Here is a 24,316-nt window from a genome sequence, read left to right on the forward strand (position 1 = left end):
TTTTATATTATTATTTTGCACTTGAAGTATCAATAACTCCTTAACTAAAGCATGCTTTATAATAATATATCTAATAATATAAGATACCTTTAATTTATAGTAAATGTTCATTTTAAATACAGGCCTATCACATAAATGAAAAGATTGATTGATGACTTTAAGAACTTAAATTGCAAGGGCAAAAAGATGACCAAAATTAGAAAAGAGATGTCGGTACAATCTAAATCGGAACACTATTCGGTAATTGGGTCATATCTAGAGCTATATTAGAACACTGTTCGGTAATTGGGTTATATCTGGAGCTATAGATCTCAGATTTAGGTCTACTTTATATGGATGGAAAGGTAAGACATAGGCCTACAACTTTCATATGGAGCTTAAGATCTAAAACAACCATTTTCAAGTCCAAATTGTAGCAACAACAAAGAAACCCGAATTTTTCCTTCAGCCCGAGCACTGTTCAGTATTTTGGCCATATTTGGAGTTCTAAAACTTGAAATGAGCTGAATTGTTTACACAAGAAACTTGAGACAATTTCCTACAACTTTTATGTTTTCAAGTGGCTCCAATTTTGATGTTATCAATGACGTTTTGGGCAGATAAGAGAAGATAAGGATTGTCACCAAGTCAAGAGTTGGTCACCCACTCATTAATTAGTCATAAAATCAATAGTTCTCAATTTTGGCCTATAAAAGGAGGCATTTGCCATGCATTTAGGCATCTTGGTTTCCAGATCAAGATCATGCTCTTCCTTTCTCTCTTTGTATTTTTTGTAATGTTTATGCTTTGCTTTCATTAATATCAAGTTTATGCCTTTCATTTCCGCTTTCATTAATATTTTTTGTAATGTTTATGCTTTGCTTTCATTAATATCAAGTTTATGCCTTTCATTTCCTTTCCTTTACTTAGTTAACTTTTATGTTCTTATTTTGTTTATCTATTTTGCTTTCTTTTATTATGTCTAGCTAAGTTTATTATGTCAATGTGAAAAGGTTACACTAATGGTGTAAGAATAAGTATAGTATAAACTTAATATGGACTTTAATGTTTGATACTAACATGTTTTATATTTGTTATCTTGTTCACTCTTTAATACTTTATTTTTTAAATGACTAATCTTGATTTATGTTGTATAACACTTGGTACAACAAATGCTTGGCACTTTCATAGCCCATAATGTATGGTATAACCGACACCTGAGCTATGAAAGGAACTTGATTTGTTGTTAACATAAGTTATAATCATGAATGCTTGACGAGATTTACAAGTATTAGCATTAATTGAATAAGATGACTAATGTAATCATGTTAACAATATATAATCTGATTGGAACCTCCTTTGTGTGTGGTTTCCAATTTAGATTGGAATCTTCTTTGTGTGTGGTTTCCAATTGAATAATAAGAGTTTATACTATACTTGTTTGATATACCATTAGTGGAACCTCTAACCTTGACATTTGTTATTATTATTGTTTAATCCTTACATTAATATTCCATCTCCAAGTTCTCATCATCATCTTCTCTTCTTCTTCTCTTTCTTTATTATTATTATTATTTTTCTTTATTATTGTTGTTGTTGTTGTTGTTGTTATTATTATTATTATTATTATTATTGATACTATTATTATTGTTGTTGTTCTTGTTTCTATTGTTGTTATTTATAATTGTTGTTTATAATTTGTACAATTAACCTCCCTGTGGTTTGACCCCGGTCTTGCCGGGTTATTTATTACTTCGACACTCCTGCACTTGGGAGAAGACATCAATCTTTTAGTCGTGTCACAAATCATAAAACTACCATCCCTACATTTTGGGAAGTAATGGGGAACTTTCTCTCCTGTGTTCCTATGAACTTAGTTAGTGGTTTTGACCTATGATTTTAGTGTCTTGAGGAGTAATCTCCATCATGCTCTCATGTTTAGTAGCCATACCTTTATGATCTAGACATCTATATCTCTATGAAGACATGATTATAATTGTCATAATAAGCCACTACACTACCACGTAGCTGTTAGTCCATGTTGCCAAATTTGCTTTGTTTGTTGTTTGCCTTGGACTATCTATTTTCCAAGTCTAAAACATTATCAATTTTACCATTACTGTTAAATTTAAAATTGCCCCACAAACTGCCATTGTCTTTCCAATAATGTTTTCATCAACGTATTCTTGCTAAATTTTAACTTTGTTACAAACCTCCTCCAATAAAAGAAATTGACACCCTCTTTGGACATATTTAAGATACATTATTACATCTACCCACTATCACAATTCTATAACCCACACATAAAGCCTCTCGATTTTGCCCACATTCAAACATAATTATTATCATTGAATTTGTGATGCCTAGAAAACCTTAACAGTCTTATTATCAACTAGTTTTTGAACTAAGTTATAACTAAAGTTTTCTTTAGGATCCTACTTGTTTCCTACAAAGTCAAAACACACTTTGAGTCCTGATCCAAAGCATTGAGATCAATCCTATTGATCTCATTGATCTCATCTGACCAAAAATAAAGTTGCAACACTCTATTATCACATAATTACCATGTCTTCTAGAATTCCTATGTGACTTCCCTAAGCCACACACAATCTATCCTCATTCATTAATAATCCCACATGCCAAGTCGTTGACCTACAAGTCATGACATACAAACACTTTTCAAGCATCCAAGGCTTTCATCCCTTAACACTTCTTAAGCATCCAAGGCTTCCATCCATTTCCTTATGAACAACATCATACAAAACCATTTTGAAGAATTACATGAATACTCATAAAATCCACAAAACTCCCTAACTATTCCATATACAACTTGTAAGCAAAATGAGACAACCCTTTTCAGTGATTAACATAATCTTATGTCAAAGTTTTTCCAGCAAGTTTCAGCCTTACCCAAACATACACACCTATAAGACTTCATTGACATAATAATACACATACTATTTTAACCCTTGTTGCATGTTTCGTTCATCTAAACCTCATAACATGATATCCCAACAAAGACAAAGTATTTTATCTTTATCACCTTGAATAACTTTCAACATCAAGATGCTCAAGATAGACCCTCTTACCTCTTTACTAAAACAGTATACGAAATCATCATCGTCAATGATTTTGGTTTCTTAATTAAACCCACTAACTTAGCTGTTGAATCTATCACCTAAATTGCCCATCATCAAAGTGCAGACTCTCAATATCCTTACTTTGTTTCTACCTCCCCACCAAGGTAGCATACCAAACTAATTCCCCTTGTTTCAGTTTGGTTTCCCAACCAAATCTTCAATGATTCGATTTCTAAATTATTCATCTTATATAATCTATCATCAAGATACATTGAATTCCCAAAAAAATGTTTTCTTTATCCCAACTCATATGTTTTCTAAGATGCATAACATAAATATTCTACTTCTATCACCCGAATCTGTCTCATCATCAAAGTGCACAAAATAACCCTAAATTCTGCCCCATCTAAGGTAGTTTAGCCAAGCCATGTCCTTTTCTTTAGGCTGGCCTAATCATGATTTATGTATATGAAATCTTTAGCACTACCATCTTCCATAATAATAACATTGAGATGTTCTAAGAATAAGAAATATATATATATATATATATATATATATATATATAATTTGTAATTAAATGCATTATTTTCACAAATTAAAAAAAAAACTTTTTTATTTTTCCATAATAAAGCTTGGGGCTAATCTAAGTAGTGCTTGATTAAAGTGTTATTAATGTGTTTTTGGGATATAAAATTACTAATAGAATTGTGGTGTATTAATTTTTTTAATAAATATATTTAATTAATATTAATTGATTTATAAATTTTTTTAATTTACATGAAATTTGTCCATATTTTTTATAGGAGTAATTCTTAAATTTAAAAAACTAAAAAATAAAAAAATAGAATAATAATATACATGGTCAAATCATTTAAATACAATAATAATAAAATTAAAAAAAAATGGATCCAACCACTAACATAATCCCATCCTCAACCGCAAATCAGTAGCCTCGTGTCATTGCAAACTTCCACTGCGAGGACCCACACAGAGAGTCAATAGAAAGCAGAGTGGCGCGCCATTGTTAACCATAAAAACGGCTGTGGACACCAAATTACAGACGCATCAAACAACTCAAATATCTTTCTTTGTAGTTAACAACATAAAAAATTACAACTCCAACCCAACAAGAAAGAAAGCAAGCCCTTGGAATTTTGTGTTGTTTCTCTCTTTCTCTTTCAATGGCTTCTGTGTCTCTGTCTTCTCTATCTTTGGTTCATAGAAGGAGACCAGATGCCGCTGCTCTTACATTCAGTTCAAGTGATTTGAGGTTTCGTTCAGGTTCTGTTGGATTTGGTTTTGCAAAGAAGAATCAAAGAGTCTTTGGTTTGGCAAAGAAGAATCAAAGAGTCAGGGTCCCTGTTTGTAGAGCTTCTTCTCTTTTTATTCGTAATCTTGATGCTGATGATTTTAGACACCCTCTTGATAAACAGGTTTCTTTTTACTGGATTATTTATACTGGAAATCCCCTTCTCTTTTTTCTATTTGCAATCGTCTAATTCTTGTTTTTTTCCCTTCAGAATACACTGATTTTGAGGGCAATTCCAGGATTAAATGAACTGGGGAAGGTTCTATTAGGTACTATTAGAATTTCTTTGATTAGTGTATTTATTGACTTGTGCTTTTGTCCCCCCCCCCCCCCCCTCTAATTTAGTATCGACTGTTCATTTGGCTTTGATATTGCATTTAACACTCGCATTTCTGTAAATTTGGGGCTTGTATTTGGTTTTTGTATAGTGGAAAGTTGTGATAAATACAAGCTCTATTTCTCTGAAATGTTCATTTAATGTTCATTTATGCTATGCACAAGTTATTTGTCATCGATTCCATGATGTAACCCTAGCCTCTCTTTTGTTCTCTTCTTTAGATATAACCATGGTTTTTCGTGCGTGGAAAGATTTGGCTAATGTTTTCTTTGAGTTATATTCTAAGTTGTTTCTTGGATTACATAATTGCAGGGTCTGTGACAGAGCAAATCATGCTTCTAGAGAATATTGGGACTTCAGTTCTTGTTTCTAAAAATCAGGTAATTGTATGAATCTAGCAAACATTAGATTTTATGCAGGCTATCTTGTGTGGCTGTAGTTTCTCATGGTACTCCATTAAACGTGTCATTTGCTGCAAGTTGATTATTTTCAAAATAGTTGTTGAAAGTCCTTTTTTTCCTATTTACCACCTGTTAAGTTAACAAATGATCTAATAATATTTTGCAAACACTGATTAGTAACCAAATAAGTAAAGAATATAGAAAACTTAAAAGCACAAGGTATTTGATTACGACGAGAAAAACTTTTGAAGAACTCTTCAAAAGATTAAAAAAAAAAAAAACCCTTTTGAGTTAGTCAAACCTAGGATAGACAATTTTTTAACTAGTTTAAACAATTACAAGATGAGTATCTCTAAACACAACACTTTTTGTCTATACTATCTTATTTGATGAGACACTGAACCATGTTATGTCTCCTGCCACAATAGCTTGCTAGTATAGCCAGTGATTTTCATATTATTGTTATCCTAATTGGAACCTTCAGTTACTAACAGTTCACACAAGAACTCTCTCTAATAGTCTATGGGTTCTCCAATTCTTTAGGGACCAATTCTCCTCGAGAATATCTTATGCATTCCTCTTGTTAAAAGTATATGTTGTGAATCTCTATATAAACTCCTTAGCTGGTTGGCACACTTGCTTCAGTGTAATTGATGCTTTTACGTTTTGAAACTCTCCTCTAAAACACACAATGCTCTTCTTTCTTCAGATTTAACCTTCCTTGTATACATGTCTTATGTGATAAGGATAAGGATAGTCTTCAAGTTTCCTAGTCTGTTAAAATTGGTAATAGACGGCTAGCGTGTTTTACAAAAACACTGATAAAGTTATTTTCGGATAATTTTTTCTATTATATCTAAACTTATCTCTTAAATAATCTAAACTAATCAAATTATTAGAGAGAAGATAATGCTAACTAATTCTAATAAACTTCTATTTTAGCTAAATTATCTTTTTACAAACTGTAAAGAGATCTTCAGTAATCTAAGCCAACAAAAAGACATTTACAGTTGTTAAGATTCATCTAAAGACATTTACAGTTGTTAAGATTCATCTAAAGAGACATATCTATAATTGTTAGAAATTTCACATTGAACAGACGTAGAAAGCAGTCTGCTGGTATCTGATACATTTGGCATCTTGTGAACTTAATCTTTTGTCCAAGTTTTGTTCATTTGGAGCTCTTATAACATCTTTTCCCTTGTGTGTGTGTGTGTGTGTATGTTTTGTATCGTAATTCACATCATTTGGGCGTTGACTGCTGTTTTCTTATTTACAGAAAAGAGAATCATAGGTGATTAATACATTAATGCATCTAAGATATGCATTGTAATTCACTTCAGAACAATTTTAACATGTTGTCATTGCTGAATTGGCATAAAATATCACTATTTGAAATAGACTCTCTATACGCAGCATTTTCCTGTTATCTGCATATTTTAAAAGGAAGTAGGATATATGTGGCAATTTATAGCCTTGCATGTGTTAATTTCTTTTGTATCAGCTTTCTGAACTTCATCAATTGATGACTGAGGCTGCGCAAATATTGAATATGGAGGCCCCTGATCTATATGTTCGGCAAAGTCCAGTACCAAATGCATATACTTTAGCCATAAGTGGGCAAAAGCCATTTGTTGTTGTGCATACCAGCCTCGTGGAGCTTCTAACAAGAAAGGAGTTGCAGGTCTGGATTTGTACATTTGCCTTTAAAAGCATGTTGTGATTATCAGTTGAATTATTTTGAGTCCTTCCCTGTGAACAAATGGTTTGCTTGATTGGCTCTGCAGGGTTCACGAGCATCCATGTGGCTTTAGTTTTAGCTTTTTCTTTTTTTTTTTTGGCCTGTCATTTATCTTATAACCTTTTTCTTTTCATTTACATCTGTATGCACAGATATATCTAGATATAAATTTTTTCTTGTATAATAGAACTATCTTTCAAATGATGAGATGCTATTAACTTTCGACTATTTAACTTAAAGTAGGCTGTCTTGGCTCACGAGTTGGGTCATCTGAAATGCGATCACGGAGTATGGCTCACGTTCGCAAATTTTCTTACACTCGGAGCCTATACTGTCCCTGGTAGGTGTTTTCTTTCTGTGATGTTTGTTGAGGTAACATCTATAATTTCAATCTATATCCTCTTTGATTAGAATCATTTCTTGGATACTGAGAAAAATATGTGCGGCCTCTGAACTCACAGCTTAACCAGTCTTTTTTTAAAACAGATCTTGCAGAAATTCAGGTTAACTGATTATGAATTACAAGACTCCCAGTTGTACAACAAATTAGTATACTGCCTATAGACCTTTTAAAAAATGGCATATATTTGATGAGTTATTTGAGCAAGTTGAGATCATTTTAATGGAGTATGGGGTTGGTCTTTATGATGGCTTCATCTAATGTTTGTTATTTGAAAGTGCAACAACTACAGGGTTTTGACTGAACCCTTTCTTCCATTTTTTTTTTGGAGATTTATTTACTGGAAGTTAAAAGATCCATATATCGAAAATTAATATTTAAAATCCTTGTATATTGGTAATGATGGCTTATACCCGTATACCAGTTTCCTTGTTAATTTTACTGTCTGAAAGCAGCAACTTTGTTTGGAACCTTCAATTTATGGGGTCCGTAGCTGCACATATTAGCAATCATGTTGTTTCATTCACGATAGTTCTCAGATTGTCTACTTCCTTAACAACATGCTTCATAGAGTTCTGAAACGCCTATTTTGTTCACAGGAATTGGTTGGTTGATAGCTCGGAATTTAGAAGAACAATTATTCCGTTGGCTCCGAGCAGCAGAGCTAACTTGTGACCGTGCAGCCCTTCTTGTTGCCCAAGACCCTAAGGTATATGAAACTGGAACCTTTTAATTGTATAAATTGATTACTGTGGTATATTTGTATATATTTGATTATCTTATCCTTTTCTTATTATCCTACAAGAGGTGGTCATCTCTGTTTTGATGAAATTAGCTGGGGGAAGCCCATCAATTGCTGATCAGCTAAACGTGGATGCATTCTTGGAACAAGCACGCTCTTATGATAGAGCTTCTTCAAGTTCTGTGGGATTGTACATAAGGTGAGCAGTATCATATATGAACTGAGTACCAAAAATTACACCTACCAGTTTCCTGGCAGTTGTCTGATTTGCTAGCGCTGCAGAAATGCTCAAACAAGACAACTCTCACATCCTCTGCCTGTTCTACGAGCTCGTGAAATTGATGAATGGTCGAGAAGTCTAGATTACCAGCAGCTTCTGAAACGTGCAATACAGATAACCACTCCACAGAATGTTTAGAAGATGGTCAAAATGTGAACAATATGATGAGGTACGATTATATGACCGCTGTGCAATGTATTTTTGCTTTAGTCACCTGAACCTCTTACTTGTAGGAACTTGGATTTCACATGGGATTCAAATTGAATCCTTTTTAGTTGGTCATGAACTTAAAATTACATATTGCGATGCTGTATGATGGGAGAAGTTAGTGGAGTAACTAGATAATTAAGTCATTTCTGATAAATGGCACACTATACTCCATGTTGTTGCTGTAATTAGGTCGTTTCTGTTTTATATTACCTGACACACTATACTCCATGCACAGTATTCATGCTGGCTTCAGGTTGACTTGCTTTGTGTTGGGCGCTTGTTCAGGTTTCCTCTCTCTCATAGCTAACTCGTAAGCTTTGGAAAAAAATGATGGCTAAGCACAAGGGTGCAGGAGATGGAGGATCTGATGAGCATTTGCAATCTTCCTAAGAACCTCGATTTTTCGTGGCACTATAAATCGACATTAACTAGAATCATATATATATATATATATATATATAGCCTTCGTTGTCTGTCAATCTTGTCCATGTATATAAAAGGGCTTTGAGATTTATCCTAGTTTGTTTTCTCATAGAACACACAGAGTAATACGGTCTTGTATTACAGATATTATCAACATGTGAAGTACTCAGATAGCATACATAACGCTTGTATCAATAAATATAATGCATTGCTTTGCTCATGTTTCATGGTATGAGAACCTGTGCATAGCTTGGCTTCTGTTTCATTGTACAATAACTCACTGTAAATGGTATGGAAATCAGCACTTAATCCATGTTAGGCTGCTGTCCTTTTGAGAAACTAATCAACCTATCCTTTCTAGTTTCGGAGTGAGAAACCGCATCAAACACATAGCTTTGATTTGAATTTTTGAAGGGTTCAAAAGACATGATCCCAGTCACAAAAGCCTGTCAATTTCTAAATTAGAAAATTGCTTGATCATCATTAAGTAATCCTGGAATGGCTGAAAGGAACACATGAAAATCAAAACATCCACTTCATTTCAAATCTCATCCCATCAGTAGATCATGAAATCACATTGTCAACCACAAGACCACATAAATGTTCACCATATGGCCTTCATTGAATTTGTGGTAGCCGGAATATATATCAGATTGCAGCTTGATTAGTACTTGATACGACTAAAAGATTGATGTCTTCTCCCAAGTGCAGGAGTGTCGAAGTAATAAATAACCCGGCAAGACCGGGGTCGAACCACAGGGAGGTTAATTGTACAAATTATAAATACAATAATACAACAACAATAATAATAACAACAACAATAACAATAATAACAATAACAATAATAATAATAGTAGTAATATTAATAATAATAGTAATAATAATAATAACAATAATAATAAAGAAAAAGAAGGAGAAGAAGAAGAAGAAGAAGATGAGAACTTTGAGATGGAATATTAATGTAACAATTAAACAATGATAATAACAAATGTCAAGGTTTGAGGTTCCACTAATGGTATGTCAAACAAGTATAGTATAAACTCTTATTTTTCAATCGGAAACCACACATAAAGGAGGTTCCAATTAGATTATAGATTGTTAACATGATTACATTAGTCATCTTATTCAATTAATGCTAGTACTTGTAAATCTCGTCAAGCATTCATGATTATAACTTATGTTAACAACAAATCAAGTTCCTTTCATAGCTCAGGCGTCGGTTATACCATACAGTATGAACTATGAAAATGCCAAGTATTTGTTGTACCAAGTGTTATACAATATAAATCAAGATTAGTTATTTAACAAGCAAAGTATTAAAGAGTGAACAAAATAACAAATATAAAACATGTTAGTATCAAACATTAAAGTCCATATTAAGTTTACATTATACTTATTCTCACACCATTAGTGTAACCTTATACTTATTCTTACACCATTAGTGTAACCTTTTCACCTTGACATAATTAACTTAGCTAGACATAATGAAAGAAACAAAAATAAATAAATAAAATAAGAACATAAATAAGATAAGAGTTAACAAAGTAAAGGAAAGGAAATCAAAGACATAAACTTGATATTAATGAAAGCAAAGCATAAACATTAGAAAAAATACAAAGAGAGAAAGCAAGAGCATGATTTTGATCTGGACACCAAGATGCCTAAATGCATGGCAAATGCCTCCTTTTATAATCCAAAATTAGAAACTATTGATTTGATGACTAATTGATGAGTGGGTGTCCAACTCTTGACTTGGTGACAATCCTTATCTTCTCTTGTCTGCCCAAAACGTCATTGATAACGTCAAAATTGGAGCCACTTGAAAACATGAAAGTCGTAGGCAATTGTCTCAGCTTTCTTGTGTAAAAACTTTAGCTCATTTCAACTTCTAGAACTCCAGATATGGCCAAAATACTGAATAGTGCTCGGGCTGGAGGACAGATTCGGGCTTCTTTGTTGTTGCAACAATTTGGACTTGAAAATGACCTTTTTAGATCTTGGGCTCCATATGAAAGTTGTAGGCCTATGTCTTACCTTTCCATCCATATAAAGTAGACCTAAATCTGAGATCTATAGCTCCAGATATGACCCAATTACCGAACAGTATTCCGGTTTGGATTGCACCGCCATCTCTTTTCTAAGTTCGGCCATCTCTTAATCCTTTTAATTTCAGTTCTTAAATTCATCAATCAATCCTTTCATTTATGTGATAGGCCTGCATTTAAAATAAACATTTACCACAAATTAAAGGTATCTTATATTATTAGATATATTATTATAAAACAAGTTTTAGTTAAGGAGTTATTGATACTTCAAGTGCAAAATTATGATATAAAACCTTGATAAAAAATGCACTTTTAAGTATAAATGAAAGGATTGATTGATGAATTTAAGAACTGAAATTGAAAGGATAAAGAGATGGCCAAACTTAGAAAAGAGATGGCGGTGCAATCCAAACTGAAACACTGTTTGGTAATTGGGTCATATTTGGAGCTCTAGATCTCAGATTTAGGTTTACTTTATATGGATGGCTAGGTAAGACAGAGGCCTACAACTTTCATATGGAGCTCAAGATCTAAAAAAGTCATTTCAAGACCAAATTTTAGCAACAACAAAGAAGCCCGAATCTGTCCTCCAGCCCGAGCACTGTTCGGTATTTTAGCCATATCTAGAATTATAGAAGTCGAAATGAGCTGAATGTTTTACACAAGAAAGTTGAGACAATTGTCTACAACTTTCATGTTTTCAAGTGGCTCCAATTTTGACGTTATCAATGACGTTTTGGGCAAACAAGAAAAGATAAGGATTGTCACCAAGTCAAGAGTTGGTCACCCACTCATCAATTAGTCATCAAATTAATAGTTCCCAATTTTGGCCTATAAAAGGAGGCATTTGCCATGCATTTAGGCATCTTGGTCTCCAGATCAAGATCATGCTCTTGTTTTCTTTCTTTGTATTTTTTGTAATGTTTATGTTTTGTTTTCATTAATATCAAGTTTATGCCTTTCATTTCCTTTCCTTTACTTAGTTAACTCTTATCTTATTTATGTTCTTATTTTGTTTATTTATTTTTCTTTCTTTTATTATGTTTAGCTAAGTTTATTATGTCAAGGTGAAAAGGTTACACTAATGGTGTAAGAATAAGTATAGTGTAAACTCAATATGGACTTTAATGTTTGATACTAACATGTTTTGTATTTATTATCTTGTTCACTCTTTAATACTTTGCTTGTTAAATGACTAATCTTGATTTATGTTATATAACACTTGGTACAACAAAGTATAACACTTAGTACAACAAATGCTTTGCACTTTCATAGCCCATACTGTATGGTATAACCGACACCTGAGTTATGAAAGGAACTTGATTTGTTGTTAACATAAGTTATAATTATGAATGCTTGATGAGATTAACATTAATTGAATAAGATGACTAATGTAATCATGTTAACAATCTATAATCAGATTGGAACCTCCTTTGTGTGTGGTTTCCAATATCTCCTTTATATGTGGTTTCCAATTGAATAACAAAAGTTTATACTATACTTGTTTGACATACCATTAGTGGATCCTCTAACCTTGACATTTGTTATTATCATTGTTTAATCCTTATATTAATATTTCATCTCAAAGTTTTTATCTTCTTCTTATTCTTCTTCTTCTTCTTCTTTTTCTTTATTATTATTATTATTATTATTATTATTATTATTATTGTTGTTGTTGTTGTTGTTATTATTGTTATTGTTATTATTATTATTGTTATTACTACTATTACTACTACTACTACTACTACTATTATTATTGTTGTATTATTATTGTTGTTATTACTATTGTTGTTGTTGTTGTTTTTATTGTTATTGTTATTGTATTATTGTTATTTATAATTTATACAATTAATTAACCTCCTTGTGGTTCGATCCCGGTCTTGCCGGGTTATTTATTACTTTGACACTCCTGCATTTGAAAGAAGATATCAATCTTTTAGTCGTATCACAGCTGCATGATAGGGTTAAACGAAAAGGCTTTTTCGAATAATCAAATTGAGGCTGCTGGCCGGAGTTTGCAAGTTTTCTACATTTAGGATTTAAAGCTTCAAATATCTCTATTACTGAGCAGGTCCTTTGTTGTTGGCTACCTGGAACGTTAAAAGAAAAGAGCGCATGCATTGGAATTCAGGAAGCAATAAATCAACTCGTTTCTCAAGTTCCTTGTCTTCCTCCATGGAATGTTTTCCAGGAAGAAAATATCAAGCACAGCTGGGCGGACAATCAATTCCAAAATATGAAAAGTTTTGATATAATAATTTATGATATAAAAGGTTTTTCTACTATAAAATTTTCTGAGCAAAAACTTTCAATAGTCCAATTAAGATTTCACACCTCAAATCAAATTATTAATTTTTTTTTTAATTTATATCTATCTTAATTACTATCAAATTAAATCAGAATAAGTTTTCAAAATGAAACTACAACAGCATAGGAGATGTAATAGATTGCTTGAATGAAAAAGATTCAAAATTACCTATTCCTGTAGAATGATCTAGCAAAATTTGAGTCTAATTTAATAATTAAATATAAAATTATAGTTGTTTTTATTAAACTTTATATTTGACACATTTATATTTTTTTGAGAGTTTTATTTTATCTAGTTGGTCTATAATAGTAGAAGCGCTTTTCTAATTTTATCTAATGTCATGGGTCAATGAATTTTTAAATTTTTGTTTTTAGCCTCAAGTCTATATTTAAAAAGGTTAAATACAAAATAATAATTTAATATATTTAGATTTGGTATAATGCCAAGCTCATACAACATGAGTTTGACTTGCTTGAAAACTCAACAATCTTAATTTCAGTTATGCGTTGAGACCAAGTATATATAAGTTTGGTGAACTGCTATACTTAATATTTTTAGGTTTAACCACACATTGAATTAAAATAAATATTGGTTTGACAAGTTACTAGATCTATCATCACTGGATTTGATATTGTTCCAAGTCAAGTGGTTATAGGCTTGACAATCATTGCAAGCTTCATGTTAGGCTACAAAACTTTATTTGTTTATTATTATAACTTTTAATATAAAATATTGAAAGTCAAAAATAACTTTCTATCTATATCCCTAGGTATATAAAAGTCTTATAAAAGTAAACCATATTTGTATTAATATTAATATTGTATAAGGAATATTTATCTCTTATTAATATTATTTAAAAAATATTTATTTCTTATTAATGCTATCAGAAAAAAATAACACTTTAATCCATTCATTCAAGCAGCATGAGAAGGTTAAGGGGCTATATATACCGACTAACCACTCTAGTAAATGGTTTATAATGTTTATTATCTAGATATTCATATTTTAATTCTCAAAATATTTATCATATAAAATAATAATAATAATTTTATTCTTACAATTTAAAATTTATTCTTTCATTTCATAAAATCTCTTACTAAAATCACTAGCTTTATTATTAGATGATTCTTAAACTTTATATAAAAAAAAATTGCTTTATAAGTGTGTTAGGTCTTCTCACATTAATTATTTACTTCATGAGCTCTGGAGTATGAAATACAAGTATAAAAGTGTGATTAACTGTTCTCTAAACACTAAAAAATATCATTTTTGAATGTATTGAACTTTGAAATATCATCTTAAGGCTATTAGAGTTTAGTGTGCATGTAAAATAAATTTATGGATAATTTTAATATAATTAGATGATTATGAATTAGATTTAAGAAAAAGATTAATAATGGAAGTATTATTGATGATTTTGGAAGATTAAAAAGATGAAGAGAGCTAGGTCAATCGGATTAAAATGAATGGAAGAGGATTTTAATGGTCAAAATGTTAAATAAACAAAAAGTAGGATATTGAAATGAATATAACAAAATTTAAAGGACAATAATCTTAGAAAAAAGAAAAATATTAAGGAGAACAATATCAAGCAGGACAGGCTTCACAAACTTTGTTATATATTCTATAAATTTCTTATCAAAGAGGAGTGAAGAATATCAACTAGGCAAAGGTCTCTTAATTTGTTTGCGTGATGATGGAATCCATGAATTATTGATGCAAACCTTCTTGTCTTTATATAGTTCTGCCACCAATTTTTCGTTCTCTTTCAAATTGGTGGCCCCGCCATGCTCCACTTGTCTCTCTCGAAATCAAGTGGCGGAATCCACAGTTTACGGGGAGGCCCACCGTTTTCCAACGAGAACCTCACAGACCACCATCGCTAAAAGATAGAAAGCATAGTTTTCAGATTCAATTTGAATAAATAAATAAATAAAAATTATTATGTTATTACATTAATATGCGTGTTATGTCCATGATTTTTTTAAAATTTTTTGATTTTAATATACTTTTTAACTTTAATTTCAACTTAATTTTTTAATTAATTCAAAAAATAAATAACAATTTAAAGACTTATAAGTTTGAATTAACAAAAATAATTCAAATATTCAAAATACAAATTAAACAGGAACCACAATCCATGACTAAAACGAAAAATACAATTTCCTCACACTTGAAGAATAGAATTTGCTTGAATGTGTATATGAAGTTCTTAGCATCTAAATGAATTTTTTGTATACAGTTAACCTTATTGAGTTTGAATAAAATTTAGTATAATCATTAAAAAATTGTCTAGTTAAAGCCTTTGTTGGTTCAACTAATAACCAACTCTATTAGATTTTAGATTTAAAATTTTCAAATCAACCTATATTAACTTATTAATTAAATTTTACAACTAATTAAAAGATTTATTGAATTGATAATCATATCTCATATATATAATAATCAAAATAAATTGAAATTGATCAGATTTAAATTTGCTTCACCAAAAAAAATTATTTCTAAACGAGGTTAAATATTATATATTAAAAAATAAAATTTTAAATTTAAATTTTAAATAAAAAATAATTATATATTTTAAATAAATATTATTTTATGCAGTAATACTTTTTCTGTTCGTAATAAATTTTAAAACAAGAATATAAAATATTTAAATGAAAGTTAATAATATTAATTATAAAATTGAATATTAATATTAATATATGATAATATTTTTATTTAAAAAAATATTAACAATAAATTTTATTAAAAAAATGGAAATTGACGTTTGGAATATAAATGGTATAAGCAGGTGGGATTGAGTAGTAACCATTTAGCCACCAAGGTTTAATAACTCAATGAAAAGTGTCAAGACCCTCCGTTCATAGCATCACCATCACCATCAGTGAGAAGGTATTATCACCGTCAGATAACTTAACTCGCTTTAGTTCTATTATTCTATTCTATGGTGTCTTTTTGTTACCATTACCATATAAATATATATTGGTGGAACAGGAGGGTGTGTGTCCGTCTTTGTAAGATTGTGATTGTGAATCGAAGACAAGAATGCCAGGAGTGAAAGGACCTTCAGATTACTTAGAAGAACCACCTCGTCACCCTTCCCTCCAAATCAATTCCAAGGCCTGCTATTTATCTCCTTTTCACTGCTCAAACAAGCATGCATAGCTTACTGTTTTTCTTTGCTTATTTCTATCTCTTGTTCTTTTTAATTCAATAATTTTGGATTCTATTTGTCTGCTTTGTGCTTCTACTCCATTTCCTGATGTGGGTTTTTTAAATTTTCACATTTGAGACATTCCGTGGAGCGTTTGACCTTAAACTTGTCGTAACTTAGAGGAAAATTTTGTGTTTATGTGTGATGATATGGGTGGTACAGTAATATAGAGCTTTTGAAATCTTAAGTGATTGAAAGTTTGCTTCTTCCAATTGGGTTTACCTTCAAGATTTCTGGGGATTAGCTATTTGCCTCAGGATTTTGGCTTATTAGAAGAAATTTTCTTTTTATTTCTTTTGATCTTAATTGTAAAATTAAGCGAAATTTGAATGCTTTCTTGGGAATTTTCTTTACAATCTCATTGCATTACGTTTGTTATTATGTTGTGGGCATGCTGTTTCTGTATCGCCGAGTTTCTATTGCATCCAGTGATGGTATTTTTATATTTTCCACTGTTTCAGTATCCTTTCAATGCCGAACCACCTCGTTCGGCCTTGATTTCTTCTTATGTGACGCCTGTGGATTTGTTCTACAAGAGAAATCATGGTCCCATTCCAGTTGTTGATGACATAGAAAGGTTGTACTCACTCCTTTTAGTCTTACTTCCGGGTTTACACTTTGATATAGTTCATTGTCGGAATAATTTATCTGATTCTTCCACTTACATGGCTGAGCAGATACTCTGTTTTGATTCGTGGTTTGATCGACAACCCTAGAGAACTGTTCATGAGAGATATCAAGTGAGTTCTGGGTACACTCGTTTGCGAGCTATTTATGTTATATACATGCTTTAGATGTTCTTGGACTACGATTTAATGTCATTATTACATAACAGGATGCTTCCAAAATATAATGTCACTGCCACCTTACAGGTATGTTTGATAATGCGTTTTCAGTTAGCTTGTTTGTTGTTCCAATCTGATGTGATTTATTGCCTAGATCTGTTTGTTGTCATGAAGTCATCATTGGCTCTGTTGTTTGTGTGAGCTGAACAGTGTGCTGGAAACAGAAGGACTGCCATGAGCAAAGTCAAAACAGTGAAAGGGGTTGGCTGGGATGTTTCTGCTATTGGAAATGGTTTGTTCTCATTTTTAACCCTATTAGCTTTGGAATGTCATTGGATATATAGTGCATGTTGGGGGGGTTTGGGTAAGTTTGCCAGATTGTTTGATGGTGCTTTGAACATGCAATTATAGAATCTGAAAGATTTAGCATCTTTCAAGTAGATATGCTGGCACATTATTCGATGAATAGAAGTTTATTCAGAATGGTTTGAGATACTCTAGTGATGGTTCTATCCGTGTATTATCAATGTGCAGATAGATGAGTTGTATTCAATAAAACAAGATGTTTTTGCTCATAACAGGGATCTCAGGGAGGGCCATCATTTTGTGCAAATTATTTTATACTGATATTGTTTCTCTAAATTCTTTGGATTTCCTTTCAGGTGTCTGGGGTGGTGCCAAATTGGCTGATGTTCTTGAACTTGTTGGGATATCTAAGTTGACACGTACCACTAAATCAGGTGGAAAACATGTTGAATTTGTAAGCGTTGATAAGTGTAAGGTAACCTGCCATTCTGAATAGCAGTTGTGCAACTTTCCAATTGTTTAGTGCACATTTGTGACTCTGCAGAACCCCTTGATATAATCCTGATTATAACAATATTAAAAAAGTGTAGGAAGAGAATGGAGGCCCATACAAGGCATCAATTCCGCTCAGTCAGGCCACAAACCCTGAAGCTGATGTTTTGGTTGCTTATGAGATGAATGGAGAGGTTAGTGGACTTGATAAAAGGCTTTGACCTGTTTAATTTACTTTATGGTCATCAAAAAGTGTTTCCAACACACCTTGTCAAAATCAGACTCTTGATGATGGTGATAATGTTGTTTCTTATGCTACATGAAGTGATTGCTTTCCAGTTTGCTTTATGACATTGTTTTATTGATGAAACTAATTTTTCATTTCAGTTATGCATGTCAATTCTAAGGTAATCCCAGGATCCTACATCTGCATTTAGTGCCCTAGTGGTTGTTTAGTATAAACTCGTCAGCTAACCAATCTATAGTAATCAGCTTATTACTTGTTATGTGAATAATTACTGTCTAAAGCTCACAGGTCAGAAAATTGTGTCATTCCACTTTTTCTGTGTATCAATACAGATTTCAAGGGTGAATTTTCATCTTTGGGTCCAATTCGGTCACATTTTGTTTTTCCATTGAAAGGCTTGATAATTGTGCACTTAATAAGTGCACAAAACAAGTGTCATTTGAACACCAATGTGCTACAACAGTGATGAAAAGGTCCATTTAGGCAAAAGATACTTGCTTTTAGGATAGCTTTCTTTTTTTAAACTGATCCATGTAATTTGATAGAGCAACGAGTTGCATGCTGGCTGTATGCATCATTACATGATTTCAATGAACTTGATCTTGTGTTACTGTATAGATATGCACTTAGTTGTGTACACTTCAGCAATTTTGCCTTTCTTTCTATCATTTACTTTTCTCCTGCCATCATAATTTCTCAATTATACTGTTTTTGATATTAATATACAATATTATTGTCATTCTAAAGCCTCTAAACAGGGATCATGGTTATCCATTGCGAGTGGTTGTACCAGGTGTTATAGGTGCCCGATCTGTCAAATGGTTGGATTGTATCAACATCATTGCAGAAGAATCCCAGGTAACAGAAGTGTTATGTATGTTTTAACACCTTAGTTCCTCTTTTATTCCAGTTGTCACATGACCGAACATACATTGCCACCTTACAGGGATTCTTTATGCAAATGGACTATAAAATGTTTCCTCCTTCAGTGAATTGGGACAACATCAATTGGTCTACAAGGAGGCCACAAATGGATTTCCCTGTTCAGGTTTTTACTTAAATCTGTTTTTTTGTTTTTCGGGCAGATTTGATGATGTTTATGCCTGACTATTGTGTCCACAATATAGAAACTTCTTTAATGGCTTAAGCAATTTGAATCATCATTTGAGTTGTCTTATTGATTGGACTGTGGTGTGGAAATGAATTGGGAAAGGTTTATGATTGCCATTTGCATCTAATTTTCCTTCTATAGGAAACATACAATTGAAAGCCAACTTATCCTTTTAGCAGAATAATTGTTTGACTAAAACTTGCAAATTTTGTGATTGACAGAGTGCAATTTGTTCATTAGAGGATGTCACTACAATAAAGCCTGGGAAGGTTAGTTTCTTGATGGTATTACATTTCATTGAGCTCAAGTGTACATATGAATATGTTTTTTCTTTACCTGTCAATTGTGCCAAAGCACATTGCCTATAACAGGATTTTCTCCTGTTTCTTAATCTCTTCGATGTGGCATGCATAGATTAGAATTCTTTGAGTTTTCCATCTAGCAGTGTTACTGAGAAATTGTGGCTCCGCAGTTTTGAAATTATTATGCTTTTAAAATTGTTCCCTTTGAATTTAAGTTTCTTACTTCAAGAATTTGTATTTAAATTAAAACTTTGAAGTTTTCTGGTCATAATGTTTTTCACAGCTTCATTAATTTATTGCTTTTTTGTGTCAAGAAATAGTTCTGACTTTCTAGATTTCTTTTCACATGGGTTGCCTAAGGAAGCAGGAGCTGCTCCTAGGCTCGTCGACAAGTTAAGTCATATTCAGGTGATCTTGATCTTTGTCTACCATTATATCTTACAGGTTAAAGTCAGTGGATATGCAGCATCTGGAGGTGGCCGTGGAATTGATAGAGTAGATGTGTCTGTTGATGGTGGCAAAACCTGGGTGGAAGCCTCCAAGTACCAGAAGCCTGGCATCCAGTACATCTCAGATGATATGAACAGTGACAAATGGGCCTGGGTTCTTTTTGATGAGACAGTTGATGCTCCACAGAGCACAGAGATAGTTGTTAAAGCAGTATGTTTTCCTCTCTTACAACAAAGTATATTGTGATTCAGTGTTTTTTTTAACTTACACACTTAAATATGCCAAATGTTTGGACTCATTCTCATAAATCTGCATGCTTATCCATCAATTACATATTCTGTGAAATACACTGAACATTCATAAATGAGTCCTGTATATAAAAATATTTCTAGTAGGCTCATGACGCTTTGTCATAATTGACCATGGCCATAAGTCTGCAAAATCTTGTCCGAATTCATTGAGGCTGAGTGCTTCGAGCTCATGCTTGGCCATAAAAATATGTCCCCGCTTTCTGTCAACTTCCATTCATGTCACATCATAATTTAAAGAAGAAAAATGGTATTCTAAATGAACTAGTCACATGTCCATTGTCTTAATTATTTTACAATCTTTTTATTCTTCTTATGTTCATCATGGACAGGTGGATTCGGCAGCAAATGTCCAGCCCGAAAATGTGCAGGAGATTTGGAATTTGAGAGGGATACTCAACACTTCATGGCACCGGGTTCAGGTCCGAGTTGGTCGCGCAAACATGTAAAAACCAAAATGAATTGGTTTTGTTTCCTGGATGTTACGTGAAAGAATAATGCCCCCAAGCTTAATGGCACTATTTACTGTGGTAAAACTTTCCGTCAAGCAAGTGCTGTACACCATGTGTGGTATTTCCTAAGTTCTTTGTACTTAAGCTCCGTTTGGCTTTGTGGGAGCAATGAAACTGATTTGATCTGAGACGGGTTTCATTAGATTTTAAAATGTCAAACTAAACAAGATTTTGCACCCCTCCCTCCTCCGCTCTCTCAAGTTCATGTGTTTCTCTAGCGAGCTCGCTAGTTTTGCTGGTTTGGAATCGGATTGAAACGTGTCCAAAAATTTTCGTACCTGTTGAAAGATGGAACAAATATCCATAACTTTGATGTCTTTTAAAATAACAGATTGATTACATTTGACCCTACTTGATTATCTATAATTGTTTTTATATAGTTGTAAAACTCAATCCAGGTTGACTTGGGTGAGAACTTGGGATAAGGTCTCACTGATCAATTGTTTAGACCAAAAGAAGATAAGGTTGATACATGAGTTTTGATTGGGTTAAGTTTGGATCAATCGTGTTAGTTGCTTAATTTGAGTTTTTCATCAGGTTAATTGAATTTTTTTTTCTGGAATGTTTTCTTCAACTTGACATGTTTTTTTAAATCTCGTTTTATATATATATATATATAAAAGCAATTTAGCAACATTTGTATTACTTATTTTTTATATTAACAAAAATTCTAAAACGAGTGGTGGAAGTATTGTAATTTTTTTATATATATTTTTTAAATTTTTTTATTATTTCATTTTTTTTTTGTCTTTTTTCCTTCTTTTTTTTTTCAATCTTAGCATTTTTTTCCTTTTTTTTTTGGGGGGTTTTACATTGTTATTCTTTTTTTTTCCCCAAGATTTTCTTCTTCTTTTTATTCTTTTTGTTTTTATATTTTTTAAAATTATTTTTATCAAATTTTTTTTAATATTGAATTAGTTGAAAATTTAGTTTTGTAGTTTTTTCTTTAAAACATTATAGATTACTATAATATTTCTCTATATGATTTTTTATGAAATTTTTTGTTTTTTTTCAAAATGATCTTTATCTATTTTGTTATATATATATATATATTAAGATGATTGAGAATTTTACTTCGTTTATTTTTTATTTAAAACACTGTAGATTTTTATAATATTTCCCTACATGATTTTTGTTTTACTATATTGTTTCCCCACATGATTTTTTTGTTAGGAGTTTTTTCAAAAGTATCTTTATTATTTTTAATATTGAGCTGGTTAAGAATTATAATTGTAGATTTTCTTATGAGATACTATAGATTGCTACAGTGTTTCCTTGCATGGTTTTTTTTTTCTTTTGTTTTTTTATGATTTTTTCCAAAATTTTCTTTGTTCATTTTATTTTTTAAATATTCAGTTGGTTAAGAATTTAACTTTGTAGTTTTTTTTTTAAAACATTGTGAATTACAATAATTTTTTTCCATATAATTTTTTTAAAATTTTTTCCACAAACCTACAACAACACATAAGTATGCCACAAGCTCGCGGTATCACGCGGGTATGACATCTAGTCATTAACTAAAACATGTGGGGAATTCACTTTGTGGATCCCCTCACATGGCACCATAAAGAGATTGCTTAGTAGCTTTTTTTTTTTTTAATTTGGCTTTTATTTGATCAAATTATAAGTCAATTTGTTGGGAAAGGATAAAATTAAAAGACAAAGACAAAGTAAAAAAACACATAGGGAATGAGAGGCTTTAAAAATTTTGGACAAAATGTTTATTGTAGTCTCTACAATTTATAAATTATAGATATTGGGTCCTTTTAGTTTCTAAAATTAAAGAGAAAAAAATAATTTTATTCCCAACTTTATTTATTTTTTTACCCCTGGTGTAAGAGAGGTAAAAGAAAATCGCTAGAATCTAGAATTAGAAGAGAAAATCTCCACTAGCACTGATTTCAGCCACTAAAACAGTTGAGATTGGTATCAAATTGTTCATTTTGATAAGGAGAGCTCACATGGTTGGTCTTTTTACCTTGAAATTGCCAAAAAAAAAAAAATACATATCTAATCTTGGTAAGATTCTTGGTTTTGGGATGGTTTTTTGAGATAACAAATGAGCTTATCAAGTTGTCTATAATGTTTTGTGGTTATTTTGAAAGGACAAAAAAGGTTAAAATTTTGATTTATAAATTGAAAAAACCATTAACCATGTTTTTTCAGCCACCATAATGGCTAGAAATTAGATAATACATATGACACGTCATCTAAATCTCTTTTTTTTTATAAGAAATATTGGGGTGAACATTCACCCAAACTCTAAAAAAAAAAAAAGCTTAGTCACTGGCCCTAACAAAATGGAAAAATGGGTCAGACCTAACAACATTTAGCCTTTACATTTTTTTTTTAAGAAAATAATGCCCTTTATATTTTTTTCAGAATTATTTTTTAATTTCTATTTAGATTAATACTCCCTCTCATTTTTATTTTGTTTAGAGAGTTTCTTTTAAATTATGATTATTTTTTTATTTTGCATGAATTTAATTTTTTAAGAGATTTTTCTTATTCATCTAAAACGTTTTTTAATATTTTTTTAAAATAAGGCATATTTATTTTCACATAATATTTCCTATATATGCGGTCTTGCATAATAATTTTTTTTGTTTATTTAATTAATTTAATGTTCGTTTCTATTTTTATTATTATTTTATCAAATAGAAAATAATTTAATAAAAAATTAGCAAACAAAATCAGGTAAACATCCCTTCACGCGAATTTAACCTTCTTTCGGTATTAAATTCCAAATAAGATTTGGGCAAATTTTGAACTTTTTTTTCTTAAAATTATTTTTTTATGTTTTTGAATTGTTTTGATATATTAATATCAAAAATATTTAAAAAAATGTTATTTGATGTATTTTCGAGTGAAAAGCATTTTAAAAAGCAACCGCTGCTATATTCTCAAACACCTCATAAATATCTTGATCTACACTTCTCTCTTAATTTTTACATTTTTATTTTTAGTTATTTTTTATGATTTTTTAATTTATTAACACAAATAATTATTGATTTATTTGATTATATGCATGCATGAATTTTTTTTATTTTTACTTAGAATTTTTTAACTATAAAAACATGCTAAAAAAGCATGTGTAAAATTCTTTTTTGAAAGTGGAAAGTTATAGTATTGATCATTTTGATTTGAAGTTTGTAAGATTTATTTATAACCTTTCAAGTGTACATGTTATCACTCTTAGATATAAAACCCAGCCTGGTCTAGCCCGGTAGGTTGATGTGGGATTCAAGGCTTTGGCCGGATTTTAAATGGTCTAAACTCGAGCTTGTAATTAGCCTAGTAAAACCCAATTAACTAGCTGGACCAACTCAAAACC

General features: G+C 31.3%; 2 protein-coding genes across 3 annotated transcripts; both read left to right on the top strand.

Annotated features, from left to right (window-relative positions):
- Positions 1 to 4,071: 4,071 nt before the first annotated feature.
- On the top strand, positions 4,072 to 9,134 carry LOC105110542 (Peptidase family M48 family protein). Its single transcript, XM_011005614.1, has 9 exons — positions 4,072 to 4,492; positions 4,580 to 4,637; positions 5,018 to 5,085; positions 6,611 to 6,790; positions 7,091 to 7,187; positions 7,847 to 7,956; positions 8,055 to 8,188; positions 8,272 to 8,438; positions 8,765 to 9,134. The coding sequence occupies exons 1-8, from the start codon at positions 4,241 to 4,243 to the stop codon at positions 8,405 to 8,407; spliced, it is 1,035 nt and encodes a 344-aa protein (XP_011003916.1). The 5' UTR covers positions 4,072 to 4,240; the 3' UTR covers positions 8,408 to 8,438; positions 8,765 to 9,134.
- A 6,926-nt stretch (positions 9,135 to 16,060) lies between these two features.
- Positions 16,061 to 21,280, top strand: SOX (sulfite oxidase). 2 transcript variants are annotated; one of them, XM_011005615.1, is made up of 13 exons: positions 16,061 to 16,151; positions 16,246 to 16,375; positions 16,931 to 17,046; positions 17,147 to 17,209; positions 17,305 to 17,341; positions 17,465 to 17,546; positions 17,917 to 18,035; positions 18,151 to 18,246; positions 19,047 to 19,157; positions 19,246 to 19,347; positions 19,632 to 19,679; positions 20,157 to 20,372; positions 20,803 to 21,280. In XM_011005615.1, exons 2-13 carry the CDS (start codon positions 16,301 to 16,303, stop codon positions 20,917 to 20,919), a joined length of 1,182 nt encoding a protein of 393 aa, XP_011003917.1. In that variant the 5' UTR covers positions 16,061 to 16,151; positions 16,246 to 16,300; the 3' UTR covers positions 20,920 to 21,280. The 2 variants fall into 2 exon arrangements, with proteins under 2 accessions (XP_011003917.1, XP_011003919.1); XM_011005617.1 differs by having other exon boundaries at positions 16,065 to 16,147; positions 16,250 to 16,375.
- Positions 21,281 to 24,316: the final 3,036 nt, after the last annotated feature.

The sequence above is a fragment of the Populus euphratica genome, unplaced genomic scaffold (genome assembly GCF_000495115.2).
Source record: "Populus euphratica unplaced genomic scaffold, PopEup_1.0 scaffold258.1, whole genome shotgun sequence".
In the NCBI taxonomy this organism is placed as follows: Eukaryota; Viridiplantae; Streptophyta; class Magnoliopsida; order Malpighiales; family Salicaceae; genus Populus; species Populus euphratica.